This window comes from Schistocerca cancellata, chromosome 4, assembly GCF_023864275.1.
Source record: "Schistocerca cancellata isolate TAMUIC-IGC-003103 chromosome 4, iqSchCanc2.1, whole genome shotgun sequence".
In the NCBI taxonomy this organism is placed as follows: domain Eukaryota; kingdom Metazoa; phylum Arthropoda; class Insecta; order Orthoptera; family Acrididae; genus Schistocerca; species Schistocerca cancellata.
This window is the reverse complement of record NC_064629.1, coordinates 832,341,914-832,363,986: the sequence shown is the minus strand read 5'-3', so window position 1 is coordinate 832,363,986 and position 22,073 is coordinate 832,341,914. Positions and strand designations below refer to the sequence as shown.

General features: G+C 42.1%; 1 protein-coding gene across 10 annotated transcripts in view; it reads right to left on the bottom strand.

The window, feature by feature from the left end:
• The window catches only part of LOC126184899 (protein tipE), a 230,645-nt gene extending 217,656 nt beyond the window's left edge, over window positions 1-12,989 (bottom strand). The window contains exons 1-3 of one of the 10 annotated variants that reach the window (XM_049927543.1): window positions 12,863-12,939; window positions 12,675-12,709; window positions 2,262-3,313 (exon numbers count right to left, since the gene is read on the bottom strand). In XM_049927543.1, the coding sequence (XP_049783500.1) occupies window positions 2,262-3,238 (977 nt within the window). In that variant the 5' untranslated portion in view covers window positions 3,239-3,313; window positions 12,675-12,709; window positions 12,863-12,939. Of the gene's footprint in view, window positions 1-2,261; window positions 3,314-11,981; window positions 12,085-12,674 lie in introns of those variants that run through there. The other 9 variants (XM_049927540.1, XM_049927545.1, XM_049927542.1 and 6 more) reach the window with 9 other exon arrangements.
• Window positions 12,990-22,073: the final 9,084 nt, after the last annotated feature.

Genomic DNA, 22,073 nt, shown 5'->3' with positions numbered 1-22,073 from the left:
GAGTAGACAACATTCCATTAGAACTACTGACAGCCTTGGAAGAGCCAGTCCTGACAAAACTCTACCATCTGGTGAGCAAGATGTATGAGACAGGCGAAATTCCCTCAGACTTCAAGAAGAATATAATAATTCCAATCCCAAAGAAAGCAAGTGTTGACAGATGTGAAAATTACCAAACTATCAGTTTAATAAGTCACAGCCGCAAAATATTAACGCGACTTCTTTACAGACGAATAGAAAAACTGGTAGAAGCCGACCTCGGGGAAAATCAGTTTGGATTCCGCATAAATGTTGGAACACGTGAGGCAATACTGACGCTACGACTTATCTTAGAAAATAGACTAAGGAAAGGCAAACCTACGTTCCTAGCATTTGTAGACTTAGGGAAAGCTTTTGACAATGTTGACTGGAATACTCTCTTTCAAATTCTGAAGGTAGCGGGGGTAAAATACAGGGAGCGAAAGGCTATTTATAATTTGTACAGAAACCAGATGGCAGTTATAAGAGTCGAGGGACATGAAAGGGAAGCAGTGGTTGGGAAGGGAGTGAGACAGGGTTGTAGCCCCTCTCCGATGTTATTCAATCTGTATATCGGGCAAGCAGTAAAGGAAAGAAAAGAAAAGTTTGGAGTAGGCATTAAAATCCATGGAGAAGAAATAAAAACTTTGAGGTTCGCCGATGACATCGTAATTCTGTCAGAGACAGCAAAGGCCTTGGAAGAGCAGTTGAACGGAATGGACAGTGTCTTGAAAGGAGGGTATAAGATGAACATTAGCAAAAGCAAAACGAGGATCATGGAATGTAGTCGAATTAAATCGGGTGATGCTGAGGGAATTAGATTAGGAAATGAGACACTTAAAGTAGTAAAGGAGTAGTGGGGAGCAAAATAACTGATGATGGTCGAAGTAGAGAGGATATAAATTGTAGACTGGCAATGGCAAGGAAAGCGTTTCTGAAGAAGAGAAATTTGTTAACATCGAGTCTAGATTTAAGTGTCAGAAAGTCGTTTCTGAAAGTATTTGTATGGAGTGTAGCCATGTACGGAAGTGAAACATGGACGATAAATAGTTTAGACAAGAAGAGAATAGAAGCTTTCGAAATGGGGTGCTACAGAAGAATGCTGAAGATTAGATGGGTAGATCACACAACTAATGAGGAGGTATTGAATTGGGGAGAAGAGGAGTTTGTGGCAGAACTTGACTAGAAGAAGGGATCGCTTGGTAGGACATGTTCTGAGGCATCAAGGGATCACCAATTTAGTACTGGAGGGCAGCGTGAAGGGTAAAGGTCGTAGAGGGAGACCAAGAGATGAATATACTAAGCAGATTCAGAAGGATGTAGGCTACGGTAGGTACTGGGAGATGAAGAAGCTTGCACAGGATAGAGTAGCGTGGAGAGCTGCATCAAACGAGTCTCAGGACTGAAGACCACAACAACAACAACAACAACAATAGTGTCACAGACATGATACGTGAACTGGAGTGGCAATCATTAAAACAAAGGTACTTTTCGTTGCGACGGGATCTTTTCATGAAACTTCAATCACCAGTTTTCTCCTCCGATTGCGAAAACATTCTGTTGGCACCCACCTACGTAGGGAGAAATGATCATCACGACAAAATAAAAGAAATCAGGGCTCGCAAAGAAGAATTTAAGTGCTCGTTTTCCCCGCGTACTGTTCGAGAGTGGAACGGTAGAGAGACAGCATGAAGGTAGTTCATTGAACCCTCTGCCAGGCACTTTATTGTGAATAGCAGGAAATAGATGTAGATGTGTATGCAGTTTGTTATTCCTCAGAAAGTGTCACAGTATATGTTCATGGTTCAGAGAGCACCAGCATGATTAGTGGCCTGCTCACTAAACGCCTCCCCCCCCCCTCCCTCCCCCGGCGTCTTTTCCGGATTAAAACCCAAGTGAGAATTTATCGGACTACCTCAATTGGGTTGTTTGCGTTAAGGATCCTTAACAGTGAACCGTACTGCAGCTGGCCATGGCATTGGAGTTGTCGTGGCTCCACATCCCACTATGTACCTTCCATAACCCTCTTCCTGCACGTCCGCACTGCAAAAGGTGGCTATTTAGACTTCTAACGGGTGGTCACATCAATGCGACTGGACCGTGCAAGTAAAACTGTCATCAGCTGCGATTTATAATTTGAGTTCACCAAAAAAGGATTAATAACCCTTAAATACTATAATTAGTGATGAAAAATACACGGCGTCCTAGGGCCCCCAAAAAGTTGTAGAAGTGTGTAGACTCACCCGGGGACGGATGTGGAGTTGGCGACGACGTCGGGCACGCTCTCGCGGCTGAGCTCGTCGGCCATGGCGACCTTGAGCTGGTGGCCGAAGCTGGCCAGGTCTTCCCGGAAGGCGTCGCTGGCGGGCGTCAGCGCCGGGGGCAGCGGCGTCGCCGTGCCGCCCTCGCCGTCCACGTCCGCGTCGCCACCTCCGTCCACCAGCGCTTCCTCCGGCTCTTCGTTGTAGATGACGAAGTAAGCGAACGTCAGGTAGATGACGGATATTATGAAGGAAGGTATGGGGATTGCCATGGCGTACACCAGGTTCATGTACACCTGGTGCATGTCGAGGTCGCTGATGACGAGCCCGGGGTCCACCTTGCTGTAGTAGCACGAGAAGTTGGTCCCGGGCGTCTCGTACAGTCCGACGAAGATGGTGCAGTTGAGCATCGGCGGGTAGCCGCAGCCCTTGACGTTGGGGAACAGCTTGGCGAAGGTGAAGTACCACTCGGAGTCGTTGCCCATGAGCCCCGTGCGTGGCTCGAGCGGCTGGTCCTCGTCGCCGGAGAAGTCGGCCTCGTCGTCCTCCTCCTTCTGCGGCTCGAAGTACTCGTAATCGCGCAGCGCGCGCTCCACCCGCGCGTCTCCGTCCTCCTCGGCCTTCCTTTCCTCGCCTCCCTCTTCCCCTTCGGATGGTCTCAGCTTGTAGTTTACCCGGATCTGCGTGCACTCGTACACCTCCTTGGTGCAGCCCTCGCGGCACGAACTCCAGGTGCAGTTGGACACACCTTGTTGCTTTAGCGTGTCGACCGTCTGACACCACGCCGGGTTCGTGTCGAACTCCATGAAGATTGTGGTGAAGGCCGGATCGATCACGAAAGGCACGAGGAAGAGGAAGGCGAAGAGGCTGAAAGTCCCGAGGAGGATGAAGAACGCAGTGGTGTAAAACAGCAGTTTCTGCAAGAATGTCGGTGGGATGACCTCGGGTTCCTCCGCCATGGCAGTGGTAGTAGAAGTCACGGCTCCCGCATCGCCGCGCCCTCAGCGATCACCGCTCCTCCATGGCCTGCCACACTACACCACATTCACAATCTCGTACACACTACTCTGTGGCCCGTACACGAATTCGATGTGCTGCGCATATTAATAACTCTTACATTAATCTATATCTGATGTACTTCTGTATCGGATAATGCCTAAATGAGGCATAATTCTGTGTCGTTCTAGGGGACTGATGACCATAGCTGTTAAGTCCCGTAGTGCTCAGAGCCATTTGAACCATTTGAATGACTATATGAGGCATACGTCTCTAGATTTGTGACCAAAAAATGCATCCGTGAGTATAACTGTACATTTTTAGTATTTCCTCGATTATCTGGTGCTGGATGAGTGGGAATCAATGTGCTTGATCAGAGATTTCTGTTGTATCCACGGACCCAACCAACTCGGGCACGCGCGCCCTGACCGTGACATCGCTGGCCACAGTTCCTGTCGCGGCCGTCGGCGTCTCAGGGCGTTACCGCCGACGGAAGAGGTCGCGCCATGGCTGAGCTCGGGTCCGCAGCGCCCTCTGCCTTTTCCATATAAGGAGGAGCGCTGGCCCCGAGACGGACAGTCCATTGTCGATTTCTATTGCTAGCCTTTCGTGGAGTTTATAGCGGAGCCATTGCAGTGTGGTATTTGCTATTGTATTCGACTAGGCTCAGTACACGGACTACTCTTGGATATTACTTGGACTTGTATTGCTGGTGCACGTTTCGTCAGAATTAAAGATAAGTTATCTCCTCATTCTAGCTGGCGCAATTCTTGTCATTAATTATTTTTCGGTCAACAGACGTAGCTACATCCTGGTCACTACCCACGCTTTATACAATTTGTGGTGGCTGCCCCATAAGTACCGCCGAGGACCTTGGGTTTGGGAGCCGTCACAAAAATTTCAGGTTTTCTTTTCAGATAAGTTCTGAGTTATTTTGTGGTACTTCTGACTTCACCTTGGGGAAATAGTTGTACCTATATACGGTACAAAACAAGTTGTGATGTATTTGTTGGTTCTATCAATGAAGGAATATCACACGGTGTTGTCAGCTGTTGCCGTGCTAAATACTTTTTCAGTTCTGCTAAACAGAAGGTAAATTTGCCATCCACAGTGCTTTCCTAGGCATGGCCCTATTGCTGTTGCCTTCCTCTGACCTTTGAACTGATATACCCAGTCATTTACAGTTTAATGTAGACTCTGAACCATGAAGCAACTTGACAGATAAAGATCATAAGACTGACTGGGGATAAAATCAGAGACGTTTCGATCTGTAGTTTGGCACTTTACAACTGAGCCAGCCTCGTACATTCAGCTATGTTATTTATTCTGTTATTGAGATTTTACTCTAGTTCATTTCAGAGATGTAAGATTCCATCCTGAGTCACCCGTAAGGGACGCTTCGTGATACCAAGTATCCGTGTGTGAGTTCTAGCTTAAGAAACCGGTAAAGAGCAATACGTGCATGACTTTAACCTTAGAACACTGAAGAGTGGAAATGTTACGTTGTTACTAAACTACCGTATTTTACAACACCATTTTTGATTCACAGGAAGTCATAATTTATAGTTTGTGCGATAGTTAATTTCAAGTATAAGATCTCCAACGGTATGTCACATACAAAATAAGTACAAAATGTCCGGTTTTGCACTCTATACTAACAAATGGCGGGAACCACAAATTGGTAACAACTGCAGTCGTAAACTTGAGGGAGGTTAGTAATCTAGCGTTAAACAAACGCCAGCATGTACCAGGATCAGACTGCTTTCATAGTAAAGCGGTCAGCGCGTCTGACTGCTATGCGAAGAAGACGGGTTAAATTCCCGGAACTGCCAGGGATTTTTCCTTAGTAGGAGGACGGGAAAGGGGTCAAATCAGCCTTGTAAGGTCAGTTGATAAACTACCTGTAGGAGAAGTAGCGGCTTCAGGGTCTGTAAAGCCTACAACGCTAGGAAGAGCAATGTGCAGTCACTAGGAAGACACCATGCTCGTACATACTGCATCTGAATGACACCACACGGCAGAGTGTGACACAGTGGTCAGTCGGCTTCGAAGAAGGAAGGAAGTAAGATTGGGTTGAACGTTCCGTCGACATCGAGGCCATTAGAGACGAAGCACAAGCTCGGATTGAGGATGGGGAAGGAAAAAGGCCGCGCCCTATCAAAGGAAGTATCCCGGCATTTGTCACAGAAAACCTAAATCTGGATGGCCGGACGTGGCTTTGAACCGTTGTCCTCCCGAATGCGAGTCTATTTCGTTCGGTGTCGGCTTAGAGCGATCCTCTGGGCCTGTTTGCGGATGTATGCATTTTTTATGTACCATATCACCACCAGCTGAACTGATCGCAGAGGGGTCAAGGGGGACACTAGTTATGGAGGCTGGTGGTGATTCCAGAACATGGCGGTTTCTGTCCCAGAATGTGTGAATGTTTTCCCCTTTTTCTGATTTCTTGCGAGAGTGTTATCTTGCGTATTCCGATTTCGCAAAGCGTCCTTTACTGATTCCGTAGGTCAGTAGTCAGAGTGACTGGTTATTACGCGGAGAACCTGGGTTTAATTCCTGGTTCTGCCAGGGATTTTTCCTTGGTGGGAGAAGTGGAGAACAGGATGTACTCAGCCTCTTGATGCAAGCTGAGCAGCTACTTGAGTGAGGAGTAGCGAATCGAAGGAAAAGAAAAGAAAAGAAAAACACAAATTCTGGAAGAAATATGTGCTGACACCAAGCTCCTCCATGCCGCATCCGTCCGAATAATGGTGAGAATGACACGGCGGTAGGTTGGTTCCTACTGGCCCGTCTGGGTCAGAACACAGAGCTTTGCTTTGTTTTTACAGGGGCCTCAAGATGCAATCTTACGATTCCTATATCTACTGCAGTACAGTTTCAGTATCGGAATAAATTCCACAGCTCAGGTATGACATGGTTGGCCCAATAAATAAATTGTAACGTGATTTTACTTCTGTGTTGAGCTGTAGGTGTTTCAATAGTTGGCTGATTAAGCCTTCTTAGATGCCAGAAGAATGCGAGAGGAAGAGGGACAAATCAATTAATGCATTATGATATTGATGACTGCTTTCTTTTTTCGATAGATGACCATCTTTGAAAAAAGAAATAAGCTGTGACTTTTTTGAAGGAACCGTTAAATATGTCGTTTTGAGAGTTCTGTGGAATTAGAGAATAGCTATTAGCGGTTACGTTTCTCAGTCGTATATTCGTGCAACTTAACTTTGTGAGATACACTCAAGCTTAACGACTTTTTTGTAGGTCACATCTATGACTATAACAGAGGAATTGTAACCATAGTAATCCAAAGCCAGGTTTTAAAAAGTTGTATTATTCTTGTAGTTATTTATTGCGTATGGCTGGATGCCCCTAAACGAAAATTTCATGCCGGCCGCAGTGGTCTAGCGGTTCTGGCGCTGCAGTCCGGAACCGCGGGACTGCTACGGTCGCAGGTTCGAATCCTGCCTCGGGCATGGGTGTGTGTGATGTCCTTAGGTTAGTTAGGTTTAAGTAGTTCTAAGTTCTTTGGGACTTATGACCTAAGATGTTGAGTCCCATAGTGCTCAGAGCCATTTGAACCATTTTTGAAAATTTCATACAGTTAGTTCATCAGTAAGTTCGAGCGATTGATGAAGGAGATTAGGATCACAGACGAAAGACGGTTAATAAAAACATCCATACATTGACTCCTCATTATACCTTTGCAGTAATTTGTAGTTAAAAAGAGATTCGATCGTATATGCCCTGACGAAAAAAGTATTGTATCTGTTACTCTGGGAAGATACATGACACTTCCGAAATATTTTATAAATTTGTTACATATGAATACAAAAGACTTTTTGCGACTATATTTTACTGATAATTAAATGGGTGTTCGGTTAATTTGTTTATAATTAGTTAATGACTTTAACGCATGTATATTTATGATTCATGTGTCGTAATTAAGATACGCAAGTCCACTCTAACTACAAATGAATGATTCAGCAAAGTAGCACTAGCTTTTTACATTGCTTCTTTGCAAAACTGCGAGCGGTTCTAGGCGCTACAGTCTGGAACCGCAAGACCGCTACGGTAGCAGGTTCGAATCCTGCCTCGGGCATGGATGTGTGTGATGTCCTTAGGTTAGTTAGGTTTAAGTAGTTCTAAGTTCTAGGGACTGATGACCTCAGAAGTTAAGTCCCATAGTGCTCAGAGCCATTTGAAGCATTTTTTGCAAGATTGTGTAAACAAAACAATATCGTAAATTAAAGACAAAAAGAACAAAGTTGCACGTTTTTAACATCTTCTAACAGACTAGCGTAGTAGTCCGGACGTCGGAGGCTCTCAACGTCCAATCCCGCAGTTCTGATTTTGGTTCCGTGGTTCCGTGGTTTCTCTAAATTACTTCGCCAAATGTCAGGGTGGTTCCTCTCCATCCTTGTCAAGCTAGACCTGTAAGTACGTAAATGTCTGTATGTATGAATTATATTTTTTTGTTCTCGAACTGTAATACCATGCATATCCAATGTCCTCGTTCTGCAGTCACGTTTAAGTCGTCTAGGCACACAAGTTACTAATGCAGCTAGAGGAAGTTAATTTATGGATCGTTCAATGCATCTACGAAGAGCTCTTTCCCAATCATCGCTTTAAAACACTGAAGGCAGCTTGACTTTGTCCTACAACATCTGTGAGATCACTTGAGCTGCACACGACACGTGGAGGCTCGCAGAGGAATCAAACAAAGAGACCCGTAGCTTGACATGATGCAGCTGGCAGCAAGGTGCATTCGCAGACTTCGGATTTACGTGCGCTCTAAACATATTAAGTTCCTCATGAAACAAAATGGCTCAAATGGCTCTGAGCACTATGAGACTTAACATCTGATGTCATCAGTCCCTTAGAACTTAGAACTACTTAAACTTAACTAACCTAAAGACATCACATACACATCCATGCCCGAGGCAGGATTCGAACCTGCGACCGTAGCGGTCGCGCGGTTCCAGACTGAAGCTCCTAGAACCGCTCGGCCACACCGACCGGCTGAAACAACATGTTTAAATTACTCCACCAATTTCATCTCCGTAAAACCGTTAAATAGTTGAATCCAACGATCGTTAAACTAATTAATAAAACTAATTTATCACAGGAGCAATTTCCCTGAAAAAATTTATTAAAATTCCGTTCCTTTTTATGCGCCTGAGAGAAATGTTACTTACAGCCATTGAAACGATACAAAACGATTAAACAGCATTAGTAACTAAGAGATATAATCGTACGCAGAGTATTTTTATTGGACCAAGAAATGCTTACATTTCTGTGTTCGCATGACTATCGCGATGTGCGATTTTTGTATCAGGAGAAAATATATTAGATGAATGAATTTCCAGTTCATAAGAGATTGCCTGTATGCCACTACTTAAGGTGAATATGCGATCACAAAGGCGCGAGAAAGAAAACTGTCGCAATGGCACTCTGCAGATGGAATTTACTTTATCACTTAGTAAAGGACAGAAAACAATCTGGATAAACATTTTCGCTACTTACGGAACGTATTCGAGTCTACATAAGCAGCTATAGTTGGTTTTCATTAACTTCCTGCCACTCGTTACAAATTAATATCTTCCTTTTGGAAAAACCGATCACTAAATGAGTTATCAGCTTTAAGGTGTAAGAATTAGAGCCACTGTGGATAGGTGATTATTAGCGTAACGGATTCATCTTCCATGGGAACGTCCAGTAGAGCGCACGTGCTTCCTGCGTCTGTGACGATGGGAAGTGGCTTCACGCTTACTAATGCGAAGTTCTGCAGACAGCTCCACGAACACAATGGAGGTGAAGTAAGTTTTGCTCACACTGTATAATCCATCTTCCATTCATGAGGCGGAGTGGAAAAGGAAGTGTCATTTCCGACATGGACAAAAGTATGGGGACACTTCACACCAGATACTCACTAGAACATGCTTTCTTACTTAATGCTAATTTCCCCTTTCGAAAAAAGAATACAAATTTTCATCCGTTACCTTTAACCAACAAGTGACGACGTAGTCAGACAGATATTAATGCACTTTAAACATAGTGACCAAGAATGCAGAAAATTATTTGTTATTATGAAATACGCCGTAGATTAAGAGGAAAAAATAATCTGGCTTTGATTGTGTAAAGTCATTTATTTTCCAGAATATACTTGGAAAAGTGCAATCAAATGAACATAAAGATTGAAAGTTTATTTTCGGGATGGGTTTGCGGTTTCGGCCGTGGTTTGGAGCCTACGTTAAACAGGTCCGACATAAATTGATGGAAAAGTCAGTTCGAACGTCAGGGGGAAGGCAACGCATACCACCTCCAGCAAGACCATGCCTAGTGAAGCAGTCTACTACTCAAACCAATCTTCGAGCTGATGACAACATTACAATCTCATCCGAACCTATCACAGCAATATTAGAAAAACTGTAATAATTTTTTTCATTACATTAAACTTTGGAAACAATAGTTTATCTTTAAACTTCACAATGTACTTACTTTGGCACTGACCAGTAAATTTTATGCTCGGTGAATGTATTTTTTTAAAAGTATCCTGATAAATTAATTGAGTTCACAAAACATTATGTTAGTTACACATGGAAGGAACACATCAAAAATGGCAGAAGCCTCAAGAGACAATATTTTAACTATGAAAAGTGTTTTACAACACAGTAAATAATGAGATAATTAATTCATTTTAGATGTAAATGAGCATCGTTGCAGTACGGACAATTACTCGTAGCTAAGATCTACTCAGTTGAAAGAACTATGTAGGGCATAACCGTGTGCAAAAAAAGAAAACAGCGATTGATGCGAATTAGGATAATTCCATTAACTGTAGAAGATTACTCTGACTTCAAAGAAGCTGCTGCACAATGTGACATGAGTTTTTGTTTACCAAAACGTTACAATTACATTTCATCTGTCAGGAAACAGAGGAGAAAAAACGAATCAGAACATTTGCACTTATTTTTAGACATTTTTATGTGTTCGTTTCCTGATGCTAGTTATCAGCATTAAAAGGCTTTTTGTGCTCACTTAGTAGAGTTAGCCATTATTTTAGGGGACATATTCGTAACATGTAATTTTCTTGGTTCAAATTTAACAGGAAGAAACAAAACAGATTCTTATAAACATCGCATTTCGGCGACCAAAAGGGAAAATGGTGTTTTGTGTTTTGAGAGGTCTCAATTCTTCTCTCAATTCATCCTTACACATATAAAACTGGTAAGTTATTGTGTTTTAGTCGAGACCAGACTGTAGTATGACATTGAAATTAGAAACAAGGAACTTGAGATTCACAAGTACTGATAAGCCCATATGATGAAAGTGGTCATAAGGCAGTTGCCCACATTTCAAATTTATTCTGGGTTAGCACAAGTTTTGTCTGACCCACATAATTTAGAACTAACCTTTTAACTTCACATAGTCTCCACTAATTTAGTTTGAGAAACTCAGTTTCAGTTTTATAAATCAAAAAACGCACTATAAGCACACATATTGGACCATGATCTGCGGATGTCTGTGACTGTGAGATGACATCACGTGTGTCGTACATAGTAGGTGACGTTCTTTCTTTGTCTCTTATCGTCTCTGTTTATTACACCGTCTATAGCAGGACACAAGTAAGAAGTCCTAAGTACCCGTATTTGAAGCAAATTTCTGTAAAATTACAGTTTTAAGTGCTTCCTGAACTAGTCTTTGACATACAAACGCCAACAGAATGAACATCTAAGACATATGCACAGCACAAAAATTATCTCCATTAGACATTTTGTCACAAATGAAAATAATTTTTTTCATATATGGGCCACAGAATGATTAGTAGCGGTACTTATTATAAAACAACAAAAATATATCATCTAGAAGTGGCATATGATAAGTGTAGGAAAGGCGAATAAGAAAACAATATAAAATAGTACGCTATGCAATAGAATAGAGTGCAAGCCAATAAATAAATAAAGGAAGAGAAAAAAGAACTAAGTTAAGTGCAAGGAACAAATTTGTGTGTTTCCTAACACACAGGTACAAAGAAAGAAAGTTTGATGGTTTAGTTTCTATAGGTTACTTACTCGTAAAATAGTGACTACAGCAACATGCACCTAACGTTAATTTTGCAGTAATACGAGAATTGCAGTATTCTAAATTGTCCAAAAAACTAATGATATAATCTTTATTTAAGAAAACCAAACCAAGCATAGCACTTTGTTAACAGAGTGTGAAATTTGTGTAGTGTTTAAACGTAATATAACTAACATTCATTATAGTAGCATTTACATTCTGTACACTGAACTGATTGATGGTGAGGTGCATGTTATAACATACAGATATGGAGCAGTCAGATATCATAAAACTCTACATATCTGTAAGTGAATGGTGCTGAAATTGTATGTGATATTGATATTAATGAGGATAAGAAACAGTTATTTATTTAAATCACAAGGGAATCATTTATGAATTCCCATTATAGTTGTTCCAGACGATTACAGGGCAGCCAATTAAAGAATAAGAAGAAAGTTCAACGGTAACCCTTAAAGAAAAACGACATCTACTGCTGGTCTCCCTAAGGTATTTTGGTGTGATGTAATTATATTTAGTGTAGTATGCGCTTACAGCAATATCTTTAAAGTATAACAGTGCTGTGTAACAAAATCAGTGACGATAGCTGTTCACTGAAGATAAAGCGTTATTTGTAGAAAATTGCATTACCTAGTCACCAAGTAGTAGTGTCCTATTGCAGATATAGAAAAATAATGTAGCTGACTACAGACGATAGTAAACAGGCGCTGTTTAGTTTTGTATTATATTTACATTCTCATATTAATAGATGCAAAGCAAGCTTAGTTATATTCATGCTTTTTCAAATGCAAATAATGCTTTTCGGTGTTCAAAAAATGGTGGTGCTAAACCCTCGAATTTATACTTTTATGGTAACCGAAGAATTGTTAGGCAAAATCGATGGACAGAAACTGGACTCTAGACAGCAACAGTAACTGATCCATCAGACTGTCGACATTTCAGTAGAGAATAGCCGATTCGAAAAAGCCGAATACATTTTTCTCATTTCCTTTTTTACTTCAATGTTACTGGCATAAAGTTATAATTCTACACGAGTTCTTCCCGTGCGTCCCTCTGCAGGTGTTACAAATTTTCGTTCCGTATTATCTACTGCAGCTTGCAGCACATAGGGAGCCGTACATTACTAATTATCATTCAAGCAAATATATTTCAAATGAAGCGGTGCAATGCAGGGGGTGTAATCCTATCATGCACGCATAGTTATAGCTTGGTTTTAAAAGAGCGAGTGGTAGTTTTTACTGCGGTTGCTACAAAGGGAATGTAGTAGGTATATTGACTAAAGTACTTCATCGCTTGTGGGCTGCACCCAACGACTTCCGTTACCTCGTAAAGCTGCATCACGAAACTGTCTGAATAAACTGGAGAAACATATTTACAACGTAAGAAAAGATTATGGCAATACTGTAGTAAAATGTTTAAAGAAGCATTCTGTCGGAGGCTACGTAAGAGAGAGAGAAAATAGTAGTAGGCCTGTACGACTGTTATACTCAACCACTGATAACTGTAATTACGTGTAGGACAGAGATGTTGTGAGTACACTGGCACACAACACGGAAGAGAACAAACCAGTAGTTACAGAGGGAGCAGGCGCGACTGAGAGCCACGGCAAGCTGGTGGTTTGCGGGGCGAATGCGCCGCCGCCGCCACGGCGCTGCCGGCAGCGCCACAGCTGCGCCACGCCGCCGGCTCGGCACGGCACGGACCGCCTCGCCGCCACCGCTCCCCTCACGACCGGCTCGGTACGGCTCAGCCGATCGTCCCACAACACCATCGATCTGCTGCCTCTGCACTTAACCTCTTTTTGCAAGAAAGCCGCGATGTCAGGTATCCTTCACTCGCTGCTCCTCCTAAGCCTATTACTCTTAAATGGCTCTTCGGGCTGCTCGTGGACCGCCTCTTTTCTTTTATGTACACTAGCGCCCGGGCTTATACGGAGTAGCGGATGGGCTGCTGGAAGACCGTCAAAGCCAGTGAGGCGCCAGATGCGATCGATGGATCACTTCGTCAAAGGGTGGCTCGTAAAATGTTTATTTTCACGCAGCGAAGTGAAGCGGGTAGCTACGAGGGTATTTCCACAAGTACGTAGAATTAACCAATTACTTTGTACAGCTATTAAGAATCGATATTATGTTTACTGGAATGTACAGTTAGAAAGCAACAATTTCCCAGTAGTGCAGGCCGGCCGAAGTGGACGTGCGGTTCTAGGCGCTACAGTCCGGAACCGCGTGACCGCTACGGTCGCAGGTTCGAATCCTGCCTCGGGCATGGATGTGTGTGATGTCCTTAGGTTAGTTAGGTTTAAGTAGCTCTAAGTTCTAGGGGACTGACGACCTCAGAAGTTAAGTCCCATAGTGCTCAGAGCCATTTGAACCATTTGAACCTGTAGTGCATTTTCGGACTGTTTCAAACACAAATTATGCTTTAGTCAAGAAAAGTAAACAAATAATCGTTAGCAAATTATGTATAAATTTATTAATCACCTAATAATGTTCAATTATTGCTATAGAATTAGAGCTACTTATTACTAACTTTACTATCAGACCAATCCATATCTTAGTTTTGATTGGTTTCTCTATAAACTGATGATAAATGTGTCAGTTCTGAATGATGATAAAATTACATGCAGACAGCAACAAGGAAACTCATTACTTTAAAATGACTACTGTTTCATCTATAAACCATGACTGTGAAAAGAAGAGGAGTTGTCCTATATGTAGCAGGGACCGATGGCCTTTTTAGTCTGGTCCCTTCAACCCCCACAAACCAACCAACCTATATGTATCACATATCAGTTAGTAGGATGATTGGTTATTGGTAGATTTTCAGCATGTATGGGCTTATTAAAGTAAAGTCAGAAACCAAGGGAGCTTGTTTACATAGTAATATCAATGCATGACAGATACCTTATTCAGTTACCATATACAAATGAAACCAACAAAATTCGCAATTACACATTTACAGGATGTTGATATGATAATGTATGTCTTTACACAAGAACTAAAGCCCTGGGGAAGCAGTGATTCCTAGATGAAGCCTGAGATAGTAAAGGCGCTATTCAAAAGACTGTAGAAGGATTTAATTATTAATGTTTCCATTCACTGCTGTCCTGGAACTGTCAAGAATACTCACTATGGTTACTGTGAAGTAAGGATGGTACATCAACAAAGATACAAAATATTTCAATGGAAGTGCTGTTGCATAAATGTCTCTTGACAAATATAAGCCATTTATCTTAACGAGTGTGAAATGCAAATATGCACTGTGACATTTGTATTTGATTATTTCACTGAAATGGTCATATGGACTGCTACCAAAGGGTAAGTATTGAAAACTAAGTTTGTGATATGGAATATGTTGTATTCACTTTCCCATCAGATTATGAAAACTAAACATTCACTTTCAAACACATCTCAACGTAAGGAATTATGTTTGAAAATTGAATAGCCAAACCCCATAGATTTGTAATACGTTACATTGGTTTGATATTAGTCAAAAGGACAGATAAATATGAAAATGATTGTTACATAAGCAAATAAATGTTTTAAAGGCGGCAAACAAAACAGTTATCTTAGGACTCACTTTATCTTATATAAATGAGTTATCAGATATCTGTCGAATAATAAATTTACAAGCACAAATCATTTATAGAAAAGGAAGCAGTCAAAATGCAGGAGTGAAAAATGGAAGTGTCTGTTTGTAACAGAAATATTTATAAAGTTATAACATGAAGTAATATGTAATTATTTGTGATAAAATTATGAATGAATCGTAAAAACCTACACACACATTTCTAGCTATAATTCTGATAGTTAATTAAGATGTACCAACAGATAGATGTACTACAGATATTTGTTTCCATGTATTCATCAATTTAAAGACAATTTGAATGGGATTAATGTCAGACATGCATTCTTATCCATTTCAAGTACCGCACCGCAAAAATATCTCAGCATGTTGCTTACAGAGTAGGCTTCAAATGGTTCAAATGGCTCTAAGCACTATGGGACTTAACATCTGAGGTCATCAGTCCCCTAGACTTAGACCTACTTAAACCTAACTAACCTAAGGACGTCACACACATCCATGCCTGAGGCAGGATCCGAACCTGCGACCATAGCAGCAGCGTGGTTCCGGACTGAAGCGCTTAGAACCGCTCTTCCACAGTGACCGGCAGAGTAGGCTATTCTGACTGCAACTGTAACTGATGCCACAATCACACCTCCATGTTCAGCGGATTTCTCGTGTTATGTGAATGGAAACTGGTGTCATGGTAGATAATTTATCCCAATAACCGACTGTTGCCGGCCGTGGTGGCCAAGCGGTTAAAGGCGCCACAGTCTGGAACCGCGCGACCGCTACGGTCGCAGGTTCGAATCCTGCCTCGGGCATGGATGTATGTGATGTCCTTAGGTTAGTTAGGTTTAAGTAGTTCTAAGTTCTAGGGGACTGATGACCTTAGCAGTTAAGTCCCATAGTGCTCAGAGCCATTTAACCGACTGTCGATCACTTATCTAATTATTACTTTCCAGAAGCTTGAAGAATATTACTTCTGTGCTTCTATGATCCATTTCATAGACCAAAGATGTAACACAACCGGAAACTGCGGACCTGTTGGGCTGAACAAGGTGTATCCTGAGCAGCACACGTCAATGGTTTGAACGGTGTGCTCTATACAACTCAAACCACGTTATCGGATCATTCTCTACAAACTAAACATCAGAGGCCGTTATCAAGCAATGTGAAAGATGCACAGTATTTTTTGAGATTAGATGACACTCCATGCAGTCGAGTTAATAATAACTGTAGGAGATATCAAAATGTTGGTATACGATCCGGAGAAATGCTCCATACGGGCGTGAATATTAAAATCCGAGTGACCAAGTGTCGGAAACTTGGCAACAAAATGATAGCTTTTGAAACGCTCTTAGAAAACAGTGCAGCTCGCATAATACTAGGTAGAGAAGACTGCCTACAACCAGAAAGTTATAACTGTGAAATTTTTGGGGCAAATCTAAATGTTTATCAAAAGGTTATACTAATGAGAAGTGGATTTGGTGTGATGTCCCAGGTTTTCTCAGCGTACTTCTCGCATTAGACAAGAAACTCAGATCTGTCGGGGAAGAAATGTAAGTCACGTGCGAGATGGTTTGTGCAAGATACACAATGGATTGTGGGTATAAACTGACGGTATAATTGGATATTTCTATCGACCAGCAGACTCACCCCCAAGATGTAACCGAAAACCTTAGAGAAAACTTCAGATCACTAGTACACATGCTCCAAAATCATACTGTCATTATTGGAGGAATTTTAATCATCTCACAGTCAAATGGGATAATTAAAGCTTTGTAAATGGTGGACGTGACAAGACATGGTGCGAAACAGTACTAAATCCCTTCTCTGATAACTACCTCAAAGAGATACACTCCTGGAAATTGAAATAAGAACACCGTGAATTCATTGTCCCAGGAAGGGGAAACTTTATTGACACATTCCTGGGGTCAGATACATCGCATGATCACACTGACAGAACCACAGGCACATAGACACAGGCAACAGAGCATGCACAATGTCGGCACTAGTACAGTGTATATCCACCTTTCGCAGCAATGCAGGCTGCTATTCTCCCATGGAGACGATCGTAGAGATGCTGGATGTAGTCCTGTGGAACGGCTTGCCATGCCATTTCCACCTGGCGCCTCAGTTGGACCAGCGTTTGTGCTGGACGTGCAGACCGCGTGAGACGACGCTTCATCCAGTCCCAAACATGCTCAATGGGGGACAGATCCGGAGATCTTGCTGGCCAGGGTAGTTGACTTACACCTTCTAGAGCACGTTGGGAGGCACGGGATACATGCGGACGTGCATTGTCCTGTTGGAACAGCAAGTTCCCTTGCCGGTCTAGGAATGGTAGAACGATGGGTTCGATGACGGTTTGGATGTACCGTGCACTATTCAGTGCCCCCTCTACGATCACCAGTGGTGTACGGCCAGTGTAGGAGATCGCTCTCCACACCATGATGCCGGGTGTTGGCCCTGTGTGCCTCGGTCGTATGCAGTCCTGATTATGGCGCTCATCTGCACGGCGCCAAACACGCATACGACCATCATTGGCACTAAGGCAGAAGCGACTCTCATCGCTGAAGACGACACGTCTCCATTCGTCCCTCCATTCACGCCTGTCGCGACACCACTGGAGGCGGGCTGCACGATGTTGGGGAGTGAGCGGAAGACGGCCTAACGGTGTGCGGGACCGTAGCCCAGCTTCATGGAGACGGTTGCGAATGGTCCTCGCCGATACCCCAGGAGCAACAGTGTCCCTAATTTGCTGGGAAGTGGCGGTGCGGTCCCCTACGGCACTGCGTAGGATCCTACGGTCTTGGCGTGCATCCGTGCGTCGCTGCGGTCCGGTCCCAGGTCGACGGGCACGTGCACCTTCCGCCGACCACTGGCGACAACATCGATGTACTGTGGAGACCTCACGCCCCACGTGTTGAGCAATTCGGCGGTACGTCCACCCGGCCTCCCGCATGCCCACTATACGCCCTCGCTCAAAGTCCGTCAACTGCACATACGGTTCACGTCCACGCTGTCGCGGCATGCTACCAGTGTTAAAGACTGCGATGGAGCTCCGTATGCCACGGCAAACTGGCTGACACTGACGGCGGCGGTGCACAAATGCTGCGCAGCTAGCGCCATTCGACGGCCAACACCGCGGTTCCTGGTGTGTCCGCTGTGCCGTGCGTGTGATCATTGCTTGTACAGCCCTCTCGCAGTGTCCGGAGCAAGTATGGTGGGTCTGACACACCGGTGTCAATGTGTTCTTTTTTCCATTTCCAGGAGTGTAGATCGGAAGCCCATTCTTTACGCAAACGTATTGGACATAACGGGTACAAATATATCTGATCTCTTTGAGGATGTCCGCATTTAAACTACTTTTGCTTACCATAAGACAGTTATAGCAACAATGATTACCAAAGTGAAAGGGGCTGCTAAAGAAAGTAGAAAGATTTAAGCGTTCAGGAAGCTACATAAAGAGACAGCAATGTCATATCTCAATGCGCAACTTGCAACATTCAGCTCTGAACAGGAACATGTCGAGGAACTGTGGCTGAAGTTGACCATGTACTGCATACATATGTACCTAATAGAACAGTCCGTTACGGGAGGGACTCTCCATGGCACACAGTCTCTCTAAAGAAACTTATGCATGGACAGCAAGTACTGCAAATAGGTGTAAGACAAAGTATAGTGCTATAGATAAAGAGCTGATAAAACATGTTTGGCTGTCAGAAGAACTAAACTTGAAGCTTTCAGTGACTACAATAGCAAAATCTCATCAAAACACATTTCACAATCCCCAAAGACATTCTAGTCACACGTAAAAGCTGTAAGTAGCGTCAAACTTAGTGTCCGGAACCTCGGACATCACACAGGAACTGAAATTAAGGGTGACAAAATACAGTCAGAAACGGAATGAGATATCTCTAACTGAAATGCCTCCTCAGTGCCAACCAGGATGGACTGCGAGAAATCGGAAACGTAATGAGATATCTCGAACAGAATAGCTTCTTCAGTGCCAACCAGGATGGTTTGCGAAAATATTAGGCATACGAAACAGAGATATACGAGTAGCGTTCAATAAGTAATGCAACACTTTTTCTGAATGGAGGTTGGTTTTGTTCAGGATTCCAATACACCATACTATTCCCTACTCTTTTGGCTACAAAACCCAGTTTTTCATCAGAACCTCCGTTCAATGGGACGGCCTCCGCCACCAACCGGCAGGACCTGTATGCCCTTATGGTGCCACTCTATTGGTCGATGTCAGAGCTAAAGTCTTGCTCCATCAGTAAACTCCCTATCATTCACGTACTGCTTTCCATGGAGTGCATCCTTTATTGGACCAGACAGATGGAAATCGGAAGGTGCAAGATTCAGGTTGTAGGGTAGATGAGAAAGAACAGTCCAATAAATTTTTGTCTGCTCCTTGTGGGTGCTCACACTTGTGTGAGGCCTTGCGTTGTCATGGAGAAGGAGAATTTCGTTTGTATTTTTGTGGCGTTGAAGTCGTTTTCTGAATTTCCTGAGGGTAGCACAATACACTTCAGAGTCGACCGTTGCACCATGAGTGAGGGCATCAAACAAAATAACCCCTTCAGAGACCCAGAAGACCTGCGAATGCCGGACATTTGCCACGCCGGACATTTGCCAAGCTGGACATTTGCCACACTTGCCCCTTCGCCAGGTAGCTTGAGTAGCGATCCCTCAGGTAAGGGACGCCCTTCCTCGTACTTCTTCTGCCGGCTTTCAAACCGCCGTCTCCACATCTTACTCGATACAACCAGTACGTAAGGGACCTTCTTCTTCAACATCTTGGCGAAATACAGAGCTTCTTCTCCAAAATCGAAATATTTATAACTTTTTGGAAACGTAAGCAATACCGACGATTATGTCAGTATGTAATTAGTTCTGCCAAGTATAAATATAGATCCCTCTGTCTGTATGGTAGCTTCCTTTCACGCTTACTGATCGCGATAGAAACAGTCCATCGGCAGGGGAGCTACAAGAAATGAACGTTGTAAAGAGAATGCGAATGTACGCTAATCATTTCTTTTTGATCACTGCATTTGTGCCTACTTTAATTACTACAACTGCATGCCCAAAAGATAATAAGGAAAGAAGAAGTGGGAATGTGAATGTTTGAAAAGAAGAACGACATACTCCATATTAATTTACTCTCTAAAAACATTAGAGAATTATTAAATATTTGTTAGAACAAGAATACAAAGAAAAGGAGGCTGAAGAACAAGCAGGTTTTAGAGCTGGAAGATCAACAATTGATCATATCTTTTGCCTACAACAAATTATTGAAAAAAAAATGGTTCAGGCACAACCTATACATTTAGTATTCATAGATATAGAAAAAGCCTATGATAGTGTGCCTTTATCCAGTTTATGGAAAGCTTTAATATCAATAGGAATAAATCCAAGAATAATTAAAGCAATTCAAAATTTATATAAAAATTCTATTTCAAAAATAAAAATTGGTAAATATCTATCACATGGATTCCAAGTCACAAAAGGATTACGTCAAGGATGTAGCATCTCACCTACATTGTATAAAATATATACAGAAGTAACTTTACAGAATTGGAAGAAAAAATGTCACGCTATGGGAATACCAATAAATGATAGAACAATATACTCGTTACAATTTGCAGATGACCAACTGATTATAGCCCAAGACTATGAGGACATAGAGTATATGACCAGAAAATTGATTCAAGAATATAAAAAATCAGGTCTAAATGTAAACATGAATAAAACAAAGTACATGGTAATTGGTGGAGTGAATGGAGACTTAATATTAGAAGAAGGGATGGGAACAATAACAGCCACTGAGGAATATAAATATTTAGGTGTGAAAATTACAAATGATGGGAAACAGGACAAAGAAATTAGATCAAGAATAAATTCTGGAAAGACGACAATCTCTTTATTGAATGGAATTCTCTGGGACAAACACATAACAACTGAAAACAAAATAAGGATTTTTAAAACAATAGTTAGGAGCATTATTACATATGGTTCAAAAGTGTGGACAACAAAATGGCAACTGAAATCAAAATTATTAGCCACAGAAATGGATTTCTGGAGACGTTCAGCAAGAATATCAAGACGAGAAAGAATAAGAAATGAAGTAATCAGAGACAAGATGAAATGTAAAAATTCAATTATTGATTTCATCGAGCACAAACAACTTAAATGGTATGGACACATCAGACGAATGGAACAGGAAAGGCTACCAAAATGCATAATCGACTGGGTACCAATTGGAAGAAGAAAAAGGGGACGACCACCTGATACATGGAAACAGGAAGTTCAGTCAGCAATGAGGAAGAACAACATTCCTGAAGATTTATGGACAGATAGAGAAGAGTGGAGAACAATAATTAGTAACTTATTGTAATCTAGAATAGGTGCTGGAAAAATGTACTCACATTGTAAATCCAGAATAATAATAATAATAAAAACATTAGTTAATAAAGTGTAGCGGGACAATGTTCAAAACTTGACTGAAAACACGTCACTAAATAGAGATAAGAACATCTATGATTGACATGTCATCTAAAGTCGACGTACAGTTTTAAAATGTTAGAAATATGGAAATGAAGTAATATAGAACGCTATGCTTGTAACGTACGTTGTTGTTCTACATTGTTTAGCTCTGGTATTTAGAGGGTCACAGAGAAAGCATCCTAGGTTTTGGAGGGAAAAACCGTAATTGTAATGATCTGCACTACAATGAAACAAGAAGCACAACTTAAGGAAAAACAATGTAATGTGTGTTTCAGCTCACAAGCGACATTGAAGCAGATAGTTCCTGTGACTTAGTATGGGCAGAGGTTATATTCGACAACCGGAATAAATTAATAACTGACTCCTTTTACCGACCCCCGGTCTCAGATGAAACAGTTACTGAACAGTTCAAAGAAAACTTGAGTCTCATCACAAATAGGTACGCTACTCATACAATTATAGTTGGCAGTGACTTCAATCTACCTTCCGTAAATAAAAAAAATTACATTTTCAGACCCTATTGTAGATAGAAAACAACTTCCGTTATCGTTCTAAATGCTTTTTTTAAAAATTATTTTGAACATTTAGTTCACGAGGCCATTCAAATTGTAAATGGTTACGAAAACACACTTGACCTCT